The sequence below is a fragment of the Perognathus longimembris genome, chromosome 10, assembly GCF_023159225.1.
Source record: "Perognathus longimembris pacificus isolate PPM17 chromosome 10, ASM2315922v1, whole genome shotgun sequence".
Lineage (NCBI taxonomy): Eukaryota > Metazoa > Chordata > Mammalia > Rodentia > Heteromyidae > Perognathus > Perognathus longimembris.
In genome coordinates this window covers 37,693,350-37,711,800 of record NC_063170.1, presented here as the reverse complement: position 1 = coordinate 37,711,800, position 18,451 = coordinate 37,693,350, and the positions used below count along the sequence as shown (strand labels likewise).

The following is an 18,451-nucleotide window of genomic DNA, read 5'->3' as shown; positions in this document are numbered from 1 at the left end:
GTGTGTGTGTGTGTGTGTGTGTGTGTGTGTGTGTGTTCACATGAGGGTGTTATTTGTGGGGCTTGGCAGTAAGCTGGGGTTAGACAGCTCCCTTCACAGTCAGATGAGTCTGAAGCCACCTCAGGAACCTTGGCGTATAGTTCTTCAGCGTTTCAGTCATGGCTGGGAGGTCTAGATGGCTTTGTGATAACCCCTGTGGCCACTCCAGGTACAGATGTTCCTCAAGGACAGCTGGATCAGCACACTAAAAGTAGCCATGCGCAGCAGCCTGCGTGACATGAGCAAGGGCTGGTATAACCTGTACGAGACCAACTGGGAGGTGTACCTCATGTCAAAGCTGCGCAAGCTGATGGAGCTGATCAAGTACATGCTTCAGGACACGCTACGCTTCTTGGTGCAGGACTCCCTGACCAGCTTCTCCCAGTTCATCAGTGACACCTGCTACAGTGTGCTGGATTGCACCGATGACATGGTCTGGGGTGAAGACTTCATAAACAGCCCCTACAGGTGGGCCCTGCTAGATAGGGTCAGCTGCTCCTTGCTGCGCAGGCCCTAGTGGCTAAATTGGTACAGCAGATCCTTGACCACAGGGAGAATCTGGCTGTACTCAGCTGCTAGACAGTGTCCCACCAGTTCCTGCTTGCTTTCTGGTGATCTCCATTCACTGTCATTGAGTTACTCAACTGAGAAATATTCTTTAAGCACTTGCTATGAAGTATCCATGGTTCTAGAGGAACCCGATATATAGTTTCCATTCTCACCAGAAGACAGACAGTAAGCTGTTACATAGATACTGTCCTGCTGATTTTGCTAGGGAATGCAATTATCACTGAGGATGGGCCCTCGGCAGATGGTTAGGGAGAAGTGATAATCTGAGCCAACACCTGGCACATGAGAAAAAATAGTCACTGTGGGACCAGTAGGTAGAGGGCCCAACCAGGTAGAGACACTAGGAGTTGGGAGGGAGGAGCACTTAAAGTAGCTGAGGGAGCACAGGTGGTAAGACAAAGGGGGTCTGCTCAGGATGAAGGAGAAAAGGACATAGGGACCAGTTCAGATCAGGAAGCGCCTCCTGAAGTTCTGGTGGCTGGTGTATTCTAACCAAACCAAGCCAAGCCAAGTCAGTAGGTTTCAGGCTGGAGTTTGGGAAGAGTACTGGACATCTGAAGCCAAGGATGATGGGCTTCCAGGGAGAGAAAGAGAGAGTGAAGTTACAAGGATCTAGGCTCTAACCAACCTGCCTGATGACTTCAGGATGGGTAAGTCCCTCCTTCTCTGTGGTGCCTGGGGGGGGGGTCTCTGGGCACAAAGAAGGAGCAAAGGAATTTGTTTGACTGGTCTGGGTCTTTCTCTCTGGTAACTTGGAGGTATCTGGGAAGAAGGAAGAAGTAAATATACTTGGAGAAGATTGAGGGCTACAGTGCTGGCAAGAAGGACAGAGGGTCCTCTTCAGGCCCCACCCACATTCAGCCTAGCTCTTGTTCTTCAGGCCTCGGAAAAACCCCCTATTCATCGTGGACCTGGTGCTGGACAGCTCAGGGGTACACTATAGCACGCCCCTGGAGCAGTTTGAGACATCTTTGCTCAGCCTCTTCAACAAGGGCATCCTGGCTACACATGCAGTACCTCAGCTGGAGAAGGTATACAGCTTGGGTGGGGCCAAGGCACCTGCTGGCCTGGTCCTAGTGGCTGCTAGTGGCTAGTGGCTCCCAAGCCATGGGGGAACCGCAGAACCATTAAATTGTATCATGGCCTCTTCCCACTTGGCAGGCTGTATCCTCAGCCTTATAATTCTCATATAGTACCATAAAGTGAATTGAAAACCATTAACACTCTCACTTGGTAACCTGGAAAAGTTTAACTGATAGCTTAGGTCACAGAAATGCTAAGTGTTAGAACAGCAGTTCGAACCCTGGACTTGCTAGACTAATTTAGCACAGCTATGTACCGTCTACTCCACATCCTGTCCCCTTGATCCTACTTAGCTCTTGCCATTCCATTAACCTCAAAAGCAGATCCAGGCCAATTCCCACACACAACTAGTGTGTGCTAATCACCCCTGCTATACATATACTCCACTAAACACAATCCAGTCCTAGGCCTGAGAGCCTCCACAACACCAGTAACCTCTTGCTAGTCTGTCATATCCATCAGTGATATGATTGCCCCTCTACTCCTTTCCTTAGCACTCGGAAGAGACAAGTCAGGAAGAGACCCTTGTCCTTCAGTGGGCTCCATGGTAACTTTCAGCCTTGGATTTATCAGCAGCTTTCTGTCTAACACACAGCTGCCAGGCCTTCCCCCACATCTACACCATGCTGCCTGTGCTTGGCCACACTACCATCCACTGCAGCTTTTGACCACACCCCTTTGCTTGCCTTGAAGGAGGTCTTTACCACCAGCTCTACCCTCCCCATCTCTTCCTTCATAGCTTGTAATGGAGGACATCTTTATCAGCGGCGACCCCTTGCTGGAGTCTGTGGGGCTTCATGAGCCACTGGTGGAGGAGCTGCGGACCGTCATTGCCAATGCCATACGCAAGGCCATGATCCCACTGCAGGCCTATGCCAAGGAGTACAGAAAGTACCTGGAGCTAAGCAACAATGATGTGTCTGTTTTCCTTAAGTATGTGCTCACGTGTGTGTGTGTGTGTGTGTGTGTATGCAAGTCTGAGTGTATCTGTGTGTGTACATCCCCCCCCCACCCCACTTCTTGTGTGTGCACCCTGTCCTCAGGGACTACCAGACACGCGCTCCCACAGCTGAGGAAGTGCGGGAAGTAGTGCTCACTCACTTAAAAGAGAAGGAAATCTTGGACAACTCACTACCCAGCAGCATTGTCATTGGGCCCTTCTATATCAACATCGACAACGTCAAGCAAAGCCTATCCAAAAAGCGCAAATCCCTGGCCACTTCTATGCTGGACATCCTGGCCAAGAACCTACACAATGAGGTGGACAGTGTAAGTTCTCACCTATCTGGCCCCAGTGACCACAGCTACATTAAATCACTTTTACACACGTGGTACATATCCACTATTGAGATATTCTCAAGCCAAGATTGAGGATGCTTGCCAATGTCCAAGCGAATGGAAAGAACTGGAAATCATCCTGCCTTGGTGCTTGTCTGACTGGGGGGAGCTTTCCCATTAGGAAATTACTACCTCTTTCTCTAGGATCCTGATAAGTCCTCACACAGCCCCAAGATAAGACTGATTTACACAGCCAACAGTGTGCAAGTGCAGGCTTCAGAAGTCCTAAATGCATTGGTGGGGCCAGAGGAGGCTGAGAGGGTAGAAATCCCTAGATGCTACCCTCGTGCAGTGATTATCCAAGGCCCCGTGAGAGTCCTTAGCAACTCAGGATGCATCTCTTGTAAAGCACCTTTAATTGTGTCGTGATGGTACAGTTAGTTACCTCTTGGAAGACACTGAGGACTTTGAAGAAGAAACAGGCCCAAAGGAAGGAAAGGGAGGGGCTCAGAGCTCTCTCTAGAGCCTTCTTTCCACTTACAGATCTGTGAGGAGTTCCGAAGCATCAGCCGCAAGATCTATGAGAAGCCCAACAGCATTGAGGAGCTGGCTGAGCTGCGGGAGTGGATGAAGGGCATCCCTGAGAAGCTTGCAGTACTGGAGGTGAGCAGGTTCCAGGGTGCTGGAGAGGTAGGAAAGTATCTAGGAGCTAGGAAGTCAGGTGATACATGGGGATCTAGGGATGTGGAAACATGGAAATGAGATAGATTCCCAGGGGACAGATGGAGTTGGAGGACATCTGGTTGGGTACTGCAGACTTCTTGTTGGTCAGGAGTGTTGAAGGCATCAAGAGAATGGAAACAGCAAATGTGGTAGTCATGTCCTTGGAGCCCTGAGCCTACTGCTGGCTTTGGACTCCACACATTCTTCCCTGCCTAAGGCTTGTTCTCTCTGGAAAAGAACAGTGCCTTTCCTAGGACCCTGCCCCTTAAGAGAGCCAGGTCCCCATAACCCCTTCTCTAGCCCAGCTCTCAGTACCACCTGCCCAAATAGGAGCGGATCGTGAAAGTTATGGATAACTACCTGGTCATGGAAGAATTTTTTTACAACCTCAGTTCTGAAGACTTCAATGACAAGTAAGTGAAAGCATTGGCCCCCATACTGGGCAGAGGTTTGTCAGCAGGAGGTAAGAGAAAAAAGTGCTAAGCCACAGTGGCTCAAATGTCCTGTCTGCCACAGGCTGTGTAATCACACCAGAAATGCACTGCCAAGATGCCAGATGTCATGGCTCAAGACAGGGAAAACACCTCTTAGCCTAGGGAGCCACCTGCTTCCTTTACCAGCAGTGTCCACACACACACACACACACACACACACACACACACACACACACACACACACACACTCACCTTTGATTTAAAGTCTTCTGTTTGTGTTGGAGGAATAGTGAGAGGAAATAGTCCCCCAAGACACTAGCCTAGCAGGCATTCTGGTGCTCAGGAGGAGCCTCCCCAGAGTTGGAATACTGGGCCAGATGACAGAGTTGGTCCAATGAAGGAAGCTGGCCTTAGGCTTCTGGTTGCTCACTAAGGATGTTGCATCCTAGAGACTGTTGTTTTTACCCATCTGAGGTGAGGCACAAGAGGAAGTTTCATATCACTCCACTCATTGCCCCTATCTTTACATTGGGCACACTGGGTGCTGTGGCTCCCAGAGATGAGGGCAAAGGTTGCTTCGATGATGGTAGCAGCAGCTACTTGGACTTCCCATTTGCTCAGTCCCAGCCATCTTCAGCTACCTGGTTCTCCCTGTCCCTTTCATACTTTGATGCTTAGGTGCTGGGCCTGCATGCCTGGTAACATGGGGTAGAATGGCCCCTGCATGGCTATCCTACCCCCATCATTCCAGCTGTGGCATTTCTTCTGATTCCAACCCTCATCCCTGCTAGATGGGCTGCCAGCAACTGGCCTGGTAAGATCCTTGGGCAGATAGAGATGGTGCGGCAGCAGCACATGGAGGATGAGGAAAAGTTCCACAAAATCCAGATCATGGATCAAAACAACTTCCAGGAAAAGCTGGAAGGGCTGCAGGTGGGGATTGGCTGGGAGCTCTGGGCTAGACCCTATCCCCATCCTACATATATGCCTGGCCTTGAATCCTGCATTTAGGAGGTACTGTGTCAGTGTGTGGATGGATGAATGAATAAACGGCTGGAAGAATGAACAGAAAGGTCAAAGAGATACTTTGGCAGTAAGCTGTAGAAAAAAATACCCATTAGAAGACCCTAACTCTCTGTTGTATCCTTGATGTCATCATGAACAGTGGGTACAGTGTTCATGGCACTGTCTCCCCCAACCTTGCCATGTCACCCTGGGATGATCAGTCTGCCTGTGATGAGCTAGTAACCTGCTCACTCCAAAACAAAGTCCCCTCACAGCTGGAGGAAGTTCATGCCCTGGGAGCACCAACTTGAGTTCCTGGATATAAATGGGAATGCAGGGGCACAGTGAGACTGAAGGATATCTGCTGTTTGCTCTTTGGCTTGCAGCTGATGGTGGCTGGCTTCTCCACCCATGTGGACATTACACGAGCACATGAGATTGCCAATGAGGTTCGACGAGTCAAAAAGCAACTGAAGGATTCTCAGCAGCTGGCAATACTCTACAACAACCGCGAGCGCATCTTTGGCCTGCCTATCACCAATGTAGGACTCCCATGGGGCACTCTGCCCTCCAACTACCCAGGGCTTGAGGAAGTAGCTTGGGTCTACAGCCATATCAGAGCCCAGCTGCTGAGTCAGGGGGCTGCCTGGCTTGTTTGGATCAAAACTGAGTGGGCTGCAGAGTAGAGAGACCCTACCTTTGAATCTACAGGAAGACTGATAGAACTATTCAACAGGCCTGTGGGGTCACCCTAGGCCTTACCGAAAAGTCCAGAACCTAGAACTTACTTGAGGCAGGAAGAGGGAGGTCATGCCTGGGTCCACAAGAAAGGAGCAGTGAAAATGGCCAAGGAGGGAGGATCTGACCCACGTAGGAGTATCAGGGAGAGAGCTCAGAGGGTGTCCCAAGAAAGCCCAGCCTTGCCTTCTGCTCTGCAGTATGACAAGCTCTCGAAAATGGTGAAGGACTTCCAGCCCTACTTGGACCTCTGGACCACAGCTTCTGATTGGCTGCGCTGGTCTGAGAGCTGGATGAATGACCCCTTGTCAGCCATTGATGCAGAGCAGCTGGAAAAGAATGTTATTGAGTCCTTCAAAACCATGCACAAATGTGTGAAGCAGTTCAAGGACATCCAAGGTAGATGTCCAAGGTAACCTATTTCCTTCTTCCCTGCCTATGCTGGCCTCTTCTCACAACTACCTACTCTACTTGGCAGCTTGCCAGGACGTGGCCTTAGACATTCGAGCCCGCATCGAGGAGTTCAAGCCATATATCCCACTGATCCAGGGCCTGCGCAACCCTGGAATGAGGAACAGGCACTGGGAGATACTATCCAACCAGATCAATATCAACGTCAGACCCAAGGCCAATCTGACTTTTGCCCGCTGCCTTGAGATGAATCTGCAGGACCATATTGAGAGCATCAGCAAGGTAGCCGAGGTGGCTGGCAAGGAGTATGCCATTGAGCAGGTGGGTAGCCATCAGCAGGCCTATTCCACCCCACCCAGGCCCTACTGGACTGCTTGGCCACTGGCCCTTGCAAATGATAGCCACTTGGGAAGATGACAGTACTGGCCCCATCCCTGAGGTCATGTCCACGGGGAGAGGCATTCCATTAAGTGTGTTAATAATGAATACACAGTGGTTGGTGTCATTGTCATTTGTCCTCAGTTACTCCTCTCAAGAATATGGGAAAGAGCTAATAGCATTACCCTCATTTAATAGTAGTATTGTTCAGAGGGCTTGTCTACTTAATGTGTGAGGCCCTGGGTTTAATTCCCAGCACTGATAAATAAATGGATAGATAAATAAAGTAAGTAAATAAAAAGAAGATGAGTGTCTTAAAGGAAGGTTCATCAGGGGCCAAAGTGACACATTCACTAAGTGTCAGTGTCCACATTCTTCTAACTAGCACCTTAGTTACCTCCCAGCATGTGTGTACAGCATTCTTGTACACATGCAGCTCATAGAATGAGTTATCCCTAAATTGAGAAATGCATCCATGGGGGACTTGTTGACCACACTTGCTGAGAATATTCACCAGAGTGGTCCATGTGAAGGTCATGGCCAGGCAAGATTTATTTTCCCCTCCTCGATGTTGGTTAAATAGCATGACATGTACCTATTTCCCAAGACCTAATCTTGATACCCATCTCCCACCTCAGGCTCTAGACAAGATGGAGAAAGAGTGGTCAACTGTCCTATTCAATGTGCTGCCCTACAAGGAGACAGACACTTATATCCTCAAGAGTCCAGATGAGGCCTCACAGCTGCTTGATGACCATATTGTTATGACCCAAAGCATGTCCTTCTCACCCTACAAGAAGCCCTTTGAGCTACGCATCAACTCCTGGGAGACCAAACTGAAGTTGACCCAGGTGAGCCTTCCCCTTTTGGTCCTTTCTTCATTCCCTCTGCCCATCCTAAAGGATCTCTGTCACTTAAGTGGCACCTAAAATATAACCAGATGAAGCTCAGAGCAGTGGAATGCCTTCCCATACTCACCTAGCTCCTGGCTCTCTGAAGCACTCGATTTGTAGGAAGGTGACTGGGATGGATGGTACCATCCATCTATGAGTTAGCAATTAAAAGAAGCATGGATAAGGAGATGTCTAAAATTGGGATTGTTGGTAGTCTTCCCAAGGGCCTTCAGTGTTGGAACTTGGTTGGATGGATACCATGAGGCCCCAGTCTCCTTAAACCCTTTCCTATGCTGCCCTGAGCACCTTGTCCTCATCTTATTTGTACCCCCCAGGGAGGACTAGAACACTAGTGCCTGAAAGTATCTCTTAATAGTCCTTTCCTAGGAGCCTTCCTAGGAGCTGTTCAGAGATCTCCAGTGAAGGCCAGAAGCTGGTTGAGGAGGGATTACCTATATGCTCCCTGGGCCATAGAGATGCCTGTACTGGTCAGCATTGTCCCTGGACTTCCCTCCTCTTCTCGTGCTGCCCCCTTCACCTGAAATTTTAGCCCCACCTCCCATCTCCTTCAATGCTTAGCACAAGCCCAGTGCCAATGCTGAGGGTACCATACTAGGCAATTGTGACCAGGGGTAGAATGGGCCCTTTAGTGGAACGTGTACACCTCAAGGGTAAGAGTCGTGTACTTTCTTCCTGGTGCCTGCATAGGCCTGGCCCCAATCCAATGAGGAAGAAATGAATGAATTGCACTGATGAGAAAAGACAAGAGATTCTGAGTGGGGAATTGGGAGGCAAATAGGAAGTGGCTCATATGGTGCTAATATTTCAGAGAGTATTTTAGGGACCTCAAACCCAAGTTCTAAAGAGCCTCAAAGAATTTAGGGTTATAGGCCCAAGAATCCTCCCAGGAGAGGAGATTGATTTGGTTTTCCAGAAACTGGGTAACTTTCTTAGTCAACTCAGGGTGACCTCTCACAGGGAAATACAGCAGCCCTGGTTCTTTTGGAGACATTGATATCCTGTGGGGGTTGGGGCGGTATTCACAGATTTCCCTAGAGGACAGGCATCCCTATACCTCTCTGCTCCCAATGGGGAAGGAAGAGTTCCAAATTGTCAACACCATCTCCAAGCTTCTGTTGGCTGAAAGTATGGCTCAGCAGTAGAACACCTACAGAGCCTAGCAAGTATGAGACCTTGAGTTCAAATCCCAATATGATCAAAACTACAAAACAGAAGCCCCGCAATTCTTGGCTAGAGGCATGACTCAGATGGTAGAGGGCCTGCCCAGTAGTAGGCTTGAGGATCTGAGTTCAATCCATACTGGGCCTTGGGTTTGCCATTCCATCCCTGTCCCATCCTAGGAGGTTTTGGAGGAGTGGCTGAACTGCCAGCGGTCTTGGCTATACCTGGAGCCCATCTTCAGATCTGAGGACATCACCCGGCAGCTGCCTGTGGAGAGCAAGCGCTATCAGACCATGGAACGGATCTGGAGGAAGATCATGAGGAATGCCTATGAGAACCGAGAGGCAAGCTCCATGAAGCTGAGAGAGCAGATGGGTCCCAGGGGCTCTGGTCACATTATTGGGAGCCTCCTTGTCTTTTTCCTCCTTCAATGAGGACTTGAGGACAGGTGTGAAGTTTGGGCTGTGACCTGTGCTGTTGGGAGTAACAGATATTGTAAAGTACAACAGTTGATAGTTTTACCCTTGGAGATCCAAAGTCTACATTATTATCTTAGAAGCCCTGAAAAGTCCTGCTGCAGAAACAAACCCCTTAGCCTTTTATCACTCTTATTTTTTTCACCACAGAGTTTTCCCCCTTGTGGAGTTGGCAGTACTGATAGAAGCCTAAAGGCAGTCCCTGGCCCAGGGGCAATTTTCCTGCCCCATCTTTCTCAGGACCCACTGAGGGTTTCTGGCTGGTATGGATGGTCCCTGGTAAGCCTACCTGGTAAAATCCCAGTTGGACCTTGCTCACTTTATTTCCCCCACTTGGCTCTGTAGGTGATCAATGTGTGTTCTGACCAGAGGCTGTTAGACAGCCTGAGGGACTGCAACAAGCTGCTGGACCTGGTGCAGAAGGGACTCAGTGATTACCTAGAGACCAAGCGCAATGCCTTCCCCAGGTGGGTGCCACTGGCCATGCCCACTCTGCCAGTGTCTGCCTCTAGAGCGCAAGATGTTGGGGGTACCATGCCTGTCAGGACCTGGGAGCCTTCTTGGCCTCATCTCTCACATCTGTCCCCTTGGCAGATTCTACTTCCTATCAGATGATGAACTTCTAGAGATCTTATCTCAGACAAAGGACCCCACAGCTGTGCAGCCTCACCTGCGCAAGTGCTTCGAGAACATTGCTCGAGTAGGTAGCTGGGGCTTGGGGATCAGGGCTATGAGCACTGGAGCATATCCAGGGGGACATCTCTGCCCTGTACCAAATCTTCTTAAAGGGGATGTAGTAATACTGTGGTTTAGGACCTCCCCTGCCTCCTGCTCAGGGCTAGAGGCCCTAGGTCCCTAATTCCACCCAGAACGCTGAGGTGTTGACTGAGTGGAGAAATCTATGAGGCTAGATTTGTGATCATCTTTGTCTCTCCCCTTATCCACAAAGAAGACAACACAGACCTCTGCAGGACAGACCAAGCCTCCTTCCCCAAGCACCTAGTCCAGGCCACAGCTAGGAAAATGCATTCACATCTTCCCTACCTATAGCCCAGGATGGCCTAGCCAAAGCAGACAATGAGGGCCCTCACCACTGCGAAGCTCTCTTTTTAAGAGGGGTGGAGGCACTGGCCGGGTCAGTCTGGGGCTAGAGGCAGGCCTTCTAGTACACACAAGGTAACCAGCTCTCGCTCTCCATTTTCCACAGTTGCTATTCCAGGAGGACTTGGAGATCACACACATGTACTCCTCAGAGGGTGAGGAGGTACAGCTCTCCTTCTCCATCTACCCCTCCAGCAATGTGGAGGATTGGCTGCTGGAGGTGGAACGCAGCATGAAGGCCAGTGTGCGAGACATCATTGAAAGGGCCATCCTGGCCTACCCCACAGTGAGCATGCCACATCCTAATTGGCCTTCGTGCCTAGCACTCCAGTTAGCTCCCTCCTCAGTGCATTTGTCTTCTCTCTGCTGCATCTTCCTCAGGCCATAGCCCTGACCATCCTCTCAGTTACCATGAAGTCTCTGAGGGCTCACACAACAACCCCAAAACTTCCTTTTCCACACACACATTCTGGAAAATGAGACTTGCTCCCAATAATCACAATCACTAATTATGCTCCATAAATACTTAGCAACTGGGCAACAGTGGTTTAAACCTATAATCCTAGCTACTCAGGAGGCTGAGATCTGAGGTCATTGTTCAAAGCTCAAGATTCCCTGGGCAGCAACATCTATGATATTGTTGTCTCTAATTGACCACCAAAAAGCAAGACGTAGAGATGTGGCTCAAGTGGTAGAGCACCAGCTTTGAGCAAAAATAAGCAAAGGGCCGATGCCCAGGGCCTGAGTTTAATCCCCAGTACAAGCACAAAAGTGAAACAAAACAAAACAAAAAAATCCTAAGTACTTCACCTACTCTAGGTCCTGTGCTGGCACCTCATCTGCATTCCTCTCAGATCTTCACCTACAGTAGGGGTGCAGGGGATGGATTCTGCAGAAGAGCTTTCGATTTTCAGGGGGCAGAGCCAAGATTTGAACCCAGGACTGGATGCTACTTTATTCTAGGCTCTGACTCATCTGTTCCAACATCTCGTCTGTGGAGGAAATGTTGATTCTGCCACCTTCAAGAAGCTTAATGGCTTCTGGGAGACTGACTGGCAGAATGAGCATTCCAGCTCAGTGTCTGCAAGGCCAGAAAACAGACAATGTTTGAAAGAAGAGGGGGAGGGTCAGCGGGCAGCAATTTGGGTCAGCCTTCCCATGTTCTCTTCCCAGATGCCCAGGACCGAATGGGTTCTCAATTGGCCAGGCCAAGTGACCATTGCTGGCTGCCAGACCTATTGGACCATGGAGGTGTCTGCAGCTCTGGAATCTAGCACCCTCAAAAAAAATCTGTTTCCCCAGCTCTCCCACCAGGTGAGAGTGAAAGGGGTCACTGCTTCCTATACCCACAATACCCCAGAAATTTTTCCCACAACTCTTTCCTGGAAGAGGACTGGGGTTGGGTCGAGCAGATTAGAACCCCCTGACATTAGTGTATCATAATAGCTACCAGAGGAAGCCACATACCTGGTGCCCTACTATGCCATGGGCTGTCCTTGCTCTGTGCCCTGGTTTCTCACCGTACTCCAGCCTCCAGTTCCTCACCAAGTCCACCACCCAGCCCCAAAGGTTTAGTTGGCACTGCACACTACAGTGGCAGATGCATACATGTGCCTCTTTTATTTACTCTCTGCTCTCCTCCTCTCCCCTCTCCTACCATCAGAAGCACCCAGGATAGACAGAAGTGAATCCTGTGCAAAGGAGAGGGAGCCTAGATCCCAGATCTCTGACAAAGATCTCCCTACTCTTGCAGCTCAGTGATCTGGTGGCCCTGGTACGGGGTAAGCTGTCCCGCATGCAGCGGGCAGTGCTTTCAGCACTAATAGTCATTGAGGTCCATGCCAAGGATGTGGTAAGCAAGCTGATCCAGGAGAATGTGGTCAGCGTGAATGACTTTGAATGGATCTCGCAGCTCAGGTGAGGGCAAGTGGGGGCATCCAAGACAATCAGGGAAGGAGTAGACAATCAGTTAACAACAGGTTGGTCCCTGCCCTCAAGTCTGGGCAAGGGTGCCCCAGTACTCTCGTTTCCCTAGAAGAACCCTCTGACTACATACCTGCCTGGTGGCCAGTTGTCTTGAGGCCAGGAACTCATCTTTCTGTACTTCCAGGTACTACTGGACAAACAATGATCTGTACATTCGTGCTGTGAATGCTGAGTTCATCTATGGCTATGAGTACCTAGGCAACAGTGGGCGGCTGGTGATTACCCCCCTCACTGACAGGTAAGGGGTTTCCTCCCCATCTGTGTTTTTTGTTTGCTTTTTGGTGGCACTGGGGTTTTGAACTTTGGGCCTTGCACTTGTAGGAAAGTATTCTACCACTTGAACCATAGTTGAGCTTTTTAAAATATTTATTTATTTAGCCAGCCCTGGGGCTTGAACTCAGGGCCTGAGCACTGTCCCTGGCTTCTTTTTGCTCAAGGGTAGCACTCTACCACTTGAGCCACAGTGCCACTTTTGGCCTTTTCTATATATGTGGTGCTGAGGAATCGAACACAGGGCTTCATGTATATGAGGCAAGCACTCTACCACTAGGCCATATTCCAAGCCCCTTTAAATTTACTTTTTGCCAGTCCTGGGGCTTGAACTCAGGGCCTGGGCACTGTCTCTGAACTTCTTTTGCTCGAGGCTAGCACTCTACCACTTGTACCACAGCAACACTTGTGGCTTTTCCTGTGTATGTGGTACTAAGGACTCGAACCCAAGTCTTCATGCATGTGAGGCAAGCACTCTACCACTAAGCCACATTCCCAGCCCTTTTTAGTTATTTTTTTAAGATCGAGCCTTATACTTTTGTCCAGGCTAGTGTTGGAATATGACCCTTCTACCTTTGTTTCCTGTGCAGCTTAGATTTCAGGCGTGAGCAGCCTTACCTCAGTTTGTTCTTTAGGATAGGTAGGACCTCACTAATTTTTTTTTTTTGCTTGGGATAGCCTCAAACTGCAATCCTCTTATCTTCTACCCCCAAATCCCAGCTGGGTTTTACATAAAGGAAGTGATTAGCTACAGGTTGGTCAGTCCAGTCAGTACCAAACAAAGCTCTGTAGGGCTGTGAAGCCAGCTTAGGTAGAGCACTGAATGGGTAAGCCTGACCTGGCAACCAGGCTGGATATACCTGGGCACTGAGAGGATGGGAAGAAATCACAGCCATCTACCTACAAGAGGCTCCCTAGGGCTGTAGAAATCCTCAAAAATAAAGGAGCATCGATATATATATGGCCTCTGCCTACTTCCTCTCACTCCCATAGGTGCTATCTGACCCTCACTGGAGCCCTACACCTCAAGTTTGGGGGTGCCCCCGCTGGCCCAGCTGGCACAGGGAAAACAGAGACCACCAAAGACCTGGGAAAGGCCTTGGCTATACAGACAGTTGTGTTCAACTGCTCTGACCAGCTTGATTTCATGGCCATGGGCAAGTTCTTCAAGGGCCTGGCCAGGTAAGGCTGGTTGTGAGGGGTGCCAGGCAGGGGGAGAAGGCTGAGCTCTCCTTCAGGGGAGAGCTATGTGGAAGCACTGCCCAAGAGCTCCAAAAGATGGTAGAGGGGACAAGATACAGGGTTGAGCTTCAGAGATTCAGTCCAGTGGACACTGGAATTGGGGCACGCATCCAAGTGTGGCTGAGCTGATGAGAACCACCTCTCAGGGCTTCCCCCTGTCAGAATAAGAGGAACCCTGAAGGAGAGGTGCCAGGTGGGCTCTGAGCACAGGTGCCCCACCCATATTCTGGCCTCTTTCAGTGCTGGGGCCTGGGCCTGCTTCGATGAGTTCAATCGTATTGACATTGAGGTGCTGTCAGTGGTGGCACAGCAGATCACCACCATCCAGAAGGCACAGCAACAGCGAGTGAGCCTGGGGCACTCCCCCACCCCAAATACACTCCCCCACCCCAAATACACTGACATGCTATCCCTTCCCGACTGCACTACCCCTGCTACCCTGCAGCATCCATACTGCCAGGGCAAGCTAGGCACTTAGGCCTTCCTTGGGCCCGCCTTTCTCATCCCCCAGGGGTGTGACACTATCTGCCCTCCTCCCCTGGCAGAGCTATGTCGAAAGGGCTTTTTTAACCAATCAGAAAGACTCACAATCCTTCCTCTGGTCTGGGCTGCTTCCAGACCTGTGGCAAGTACAGGGATCCCTTCTGACATCCCAACTCTTACGGAAAGCCCAAGGCATTGGTTCTCCCTCCAGTCATAATCAGGTTGACTAGGGATCTTATGCTGGGAACAAGAGCTAGAGACTGACAGGTAACTGCCCCTACCCTACAAAGTTGGGCCCTGGGTGGTGGTCAGGGGTGAGTTTGGATAACTCTGGGGAGATCAGTGTCAGCAACTGGGATGGAGGGAGTGGGAAGCAGCAACTGAAATCACAACCTGGGAGACACTGGATAGTCACTGGGACCTGAGATCTTAGTCCAGGTTTGAAGAAAGGATCCACCCCATGATCAGCATCCACTCCCATCTGACCAGCTATTGCCAAAAGAGGCACAGACAGAAGATGAGGAGACCCATCTAGAGGAAGAAAGAGGGCCAGGCACCCCATGCCCTAAGTGAATCAATCTTCTTACTCCCATCACAGGTAGAGCGTTTCATGTTTGAGGGTGTTGAGATCCCACTTGTACCATCCTGTGCAGTTTTTATCACCATGAACCCAGGATATGCTGGCCGCACAGAGCTTCCTGACAATTTGAAGGCAAGTTCAGGCCCAAGCTGGCCAGAAGGCATCAGAGCTCCAGTCTGGGCTCCAAGATATAAAATCACTGGTTCAAAAATAGACAGCTGCCAGGCATCAGAAACTGTGATTTCCTATGGCAGCACTCCTGTTCAAGGGTCCTAAGGCCATCTCACTTTGTTCTTAAGGCATGGGAGAAGTCTGGGCTGCCTGAGTATAGTGATTCATCTGATAGTAGTGGATAGGCTGGACCTGTGAGGATAATGGGAAGACAGGAGCCCAGAGGGGCCATCTCCTGGGAATTGGGGCGGGGGGAGGGGAGGAAGAGTTCAGATTAATACACAAGACCTGTTTCTCATGGTCAGAGGTGTCTGGCCATAGGAAGGGAAAACCTCAGCCATGGCAGGTATATACAGAGGGAAGTCCCAGGATTAGCTGAGGAGGAAAGTCAGGTAAGGCTGTCTTTTGAGGACCAGACAATTCAGTGAGTTAGGTGGTACCTAGGGAGAAGGAGGTATAGGGGTTGTGGTGAGGTCTTCGTACCATTTGCACATGTTTCATATGCTCAGGCACTCTTCCGGCCTGTGGCCATGATGGTCCCAGATTATGCCATGATTGCTGAGATCTCACTCTACTCCTTTGGCTTCAACGAAGCTAATGTGCTAGCTAAGAAGATCACAACAACCTTCAAGTTGTCCTCTGAGCAACTTAGTTCCCAGGTGAGGTCCCCTTCAGCTTCTAAAATCTGAGCATTGCCATCTGTGCCCAGCCTCCAGAATTGCTTCAGATCCACTTTGTTCTGAGCACTCAGCTCTGTGCTAGCTGCTTTACAGCTAGAAGAATCTTACTGATTCTTCCCAACAACCCTTCATGATTGGTATTACATTCCGGTTTCTTTTTTTTTTTTTGGCCAGTCCTGGGCCTTGGACTCAGGGCCTGAGCACTGTCCCTGGCTTCTTCCCGCTCAAGGCTAGCACTCTGCCACTTGAGCCACAGCGCTGCTTCTGGCCGTTTTCTGTATATGTGGTGCTGGAGAATCGAACCTAGGGCCTCGTGTATCCGAGGCAGGCACTCTTGCCACTAGGCTATATCCCCAGCCCACACATTCTGGTTTCTTAGCCGAGGACACTCGTGTCCTAAGTAGCTAAGAACCTGGCCAGGCTCACGGTGTTCACATGGACCTGGAGCAGACCAGCACCCCCACATAGTCTGCTTTTTTTTTCTTTCTCTCATGTTTTTTCTTTGAATCAGTGGTATTGGGATGGTTGTTCATTTTGACATGACCATATACGCACACAATGTACCTTAATCTTATTTGAGCATTCTCCCTCATCTTCATCACCCAATATACAAAAAGAGCCAGCAAGAAGAAACAGTGGTGTAGCCCAAAAGTTGGCTCTTGAAAGTTGTTGTAGAGAATGTTAGGAGAAAAAGCTCAAGGGCCATGGAAGGCAAGCTGTTCACTGTGCAGATGCAAATCTCCCTCATTCACTGTTTCAGTACAACTTGATACCTCCCGGTCCTTAGCACTGTGCTAGGACTCCAGGGATTTATCCATAACCAAGACAACTCAAGAAGGGATGCAGATTCCAATCCTACCTGAGGACCATTGGGATACTAAGGTGGAGGGTACCAGAGAATCCCAAAGGAGGGACAAGCAGCCCAGACTGAGCATGCAGGTGTGGAGTCACAGAGGTCCTGCAGGGAGTGGCATTTCACAGTGATAGCTGGGTGATGAGGAGTGGCCAGTTTCCAGGTGGGAGGCAGAACCCCCAGAGAGACAGTGCTTACCCAAGGCTCCTCCTGTATGGGATCAATAGGATCACTATGACTTCGGGATGAGAGCTGTGAAGACCGTGATCTCAGCTGCTGGGAACCTCAAGCGAGAAAATCCCAACATGAATGAAGTGAGTTTCATCTAGAAAGAAGGCTCCAGAAGGGCTTGGGTTGGCCAGAGACACCCTGCTTGCCACCCCAAAGCCTAAGCCTGGCACCTGCTGCAGGAGCTGATCTGCCTCCGAGCAATCCAGGACGTGAATGTGCCCAAGTTCCTGCAGGAAGACCTCAAGCTCTTTGCGGGGATAGTATCTGACCTGTTCCCCACCATCAAGGAGGAGGACACTGACTATGGAATCCTGGACAAAGCTATCCGTCAGGCCTGTGAGAAGTACAACCTCAAGGATGTGGAGGGTGAGCCTCTGGTCCCTGCCCTCCTTCAGTCCCATAGATATCTGAGCAGGGGCTGGCTTCAGTGACCTTGGAATCCAGGATGGGAGACAAGGATAGGATACACCAGTTTCAGGGTCCCTAATACATGGCCAAGTATGCCCCTGTTCCTGTCACTACTGGAACCCACCAGATGACAGGAAGATCTTACAGTTCAAGGCTTCCGTCTCATGTGAGGAGCAGCCTCAGTCCTTGGTCCTCTCTCAAGCCTTGTGTCATCAGGTTCAGCTTCTTCCTTACTGGTGAGGGGTCATCTCCTTGTCCTCCCCTGCTCAGGTGCTGATGGCCTAGACCCAGCCACTGCATATCTTTGCAGCTTGAACTCTCATTCCCCATAATTCCCTGACACAGCTGCACCCAACTCCTCCCAGTGGGAATACTCATGGCAGTTACTTTGACCATACAGAGCCTTCCTCTGGGGCCTGAGCAGTTGGTGTGCTCAGCCCTACAGGGCATCTCCCCTGGAGTCCTCCATTACTCTCCCATTCTGTATGTGACTTTATTGCTCCCTTCACTGGCCCACTCTTATGCGTAGGCTGAACACACTTGTTCAATAAAACTTCAAATTCCTCTCCCTCAAGGTATAGCTTAGCTCTGCTCTTCTTGGTTAACTGAGAGAGCAAAGCAGGCCTTTAGTGCCAGAGCTATGACTCCCCACCCCTCATGCCAAAGCAATGCTCCCATTACCTTTTTATGTGGACCTGGCTCTCTGCTTGTGCCTCTATAGCTTCCTCTATAGCTCCTGCCTGACTAGGATTTTACACCATATTGGCCAGCACTGACTCTGGTGCTCTCAGCAGGATAGACTGTAGCCTTGGGACTGACAATTCCAGAGCCTATAATGGCTGATCATCTGACCAGAAGATATTAGGGAGTGATAGTCAAAATATGAACAATATCTGGCATCCACAGTTCCTACTCTATGCCAGGCTCTATGCTTAGAGCTTTATCTGCCCCTTCCTATAAGATAGGTGCTATGAGAAAACAGGATGAGGGAATGAAGTGACTCACCGGAAGTCACAAAAGCTAAGGTCAGAGCCAGGACTGAAGCCCATGCTCTGACTGCTGGGTTCCCCTATCATGTTCCCCAGGTTTCCTGACTAAGTGCATCCAGCTCTATGAGACCACGGTGGTGAGGCACGGCCTCATGCTTGTGGGGCCCGCAGGCTCTGGCAAAAGTAACGTGAGTAAAACAATCCAGGCCACCCCAGTGCCTGGACAGTGGGTCAGAGGGGTTGCAAA

At 50.1% G+C, this 18,451-nt stretch overlaps 1 protein-coding gene across 1 annotated transcript in view; it reads left to right on the top strand.

The window, feature by feature from the left end:
• Positions 1-18,451, top strand: part of Dnah1 (dynein axonemal heavy chain 1) — a 71,101-nt gene that overhangs the window by 20,676 nt on the left and 31,974 nt on the right. Inside the window, exons 10-34 of the mRNA XM_048355886.1 lie at positions 209-507; positions 1,490-1,640; positions 2,432-2,625; positions 2,736-2,961; positions 3,514-3,633; positions 4,024-4,106; positions 4,919-5,060; positions 5,519-5,674; positions 6,071-6,269; positions 6,349-6,602; positions 7,298-7,510; positions 8,914-9,078; positions 9,556-9,677; positions 9,805-9,910; positions 10,418-10,597; positions 11,485-11,625; positions 12,065-12,228; positions 12,422-12,535; positions 13,561-13,749; positions 14,050-14,155; positions 14,891-15,004; positions 15,553-15,702; positions 16,804-16,890; positions 16,987-17,173; positions 18,301-18,392. Coding sequence (XP_048211843.1) covers positions 209-507; positions 1,490-1,640; positions 2,432-2,625; positions 2,736-2,961; positions 3,514-3,633; positions 4,024-4,106; positions 4,919-5,060; positions 5,519-5,674; positions 6,071-6,269; positions 6,349-6,602; positions 7,298-7,510; positions 8,914-9,078; positions 9,556-9,677; positions 9,805-9,910; positions 10,418-10,597; positions 11,485-11,625; positions 12,065-12,228; positions 12,422-12,535; positions 13,561-13,749; positions 14,050-14,155; positions 14,891-15,004; positions 15,553-15,702; positions 16,804-16,890; positions 16,987-17,173; positions 18,301-18,392 — 3,954 coding nt within the window. The remainder of the gene's footprint in view (positions 1-208; positions 508-1,489; positions 1,641-2,431; positions 2,626-2,735; positions 2,962-3,513; positions 3,634-4,023; positions 4,107-4,918; positions 5,061-5,518; positions 5,675-6,070; positions 6,270-6,348; positions 6,603-7,297; positions 7,511-8,913; positions 9,079-9,555; positions 9,678-9,804; positions 9,911-10,417; positions 10,598-11,484; positions 11,626-12,064; positions 12,229-12,421; positions 12,536-13,560; positions 13,750-14,049; positions 14,156-14,890; positions 15,005-15,552; positions 15,703-16,803; positions 16,891-16,986; positions 17,174-18,300; positions 18,393-18,451) is intronic.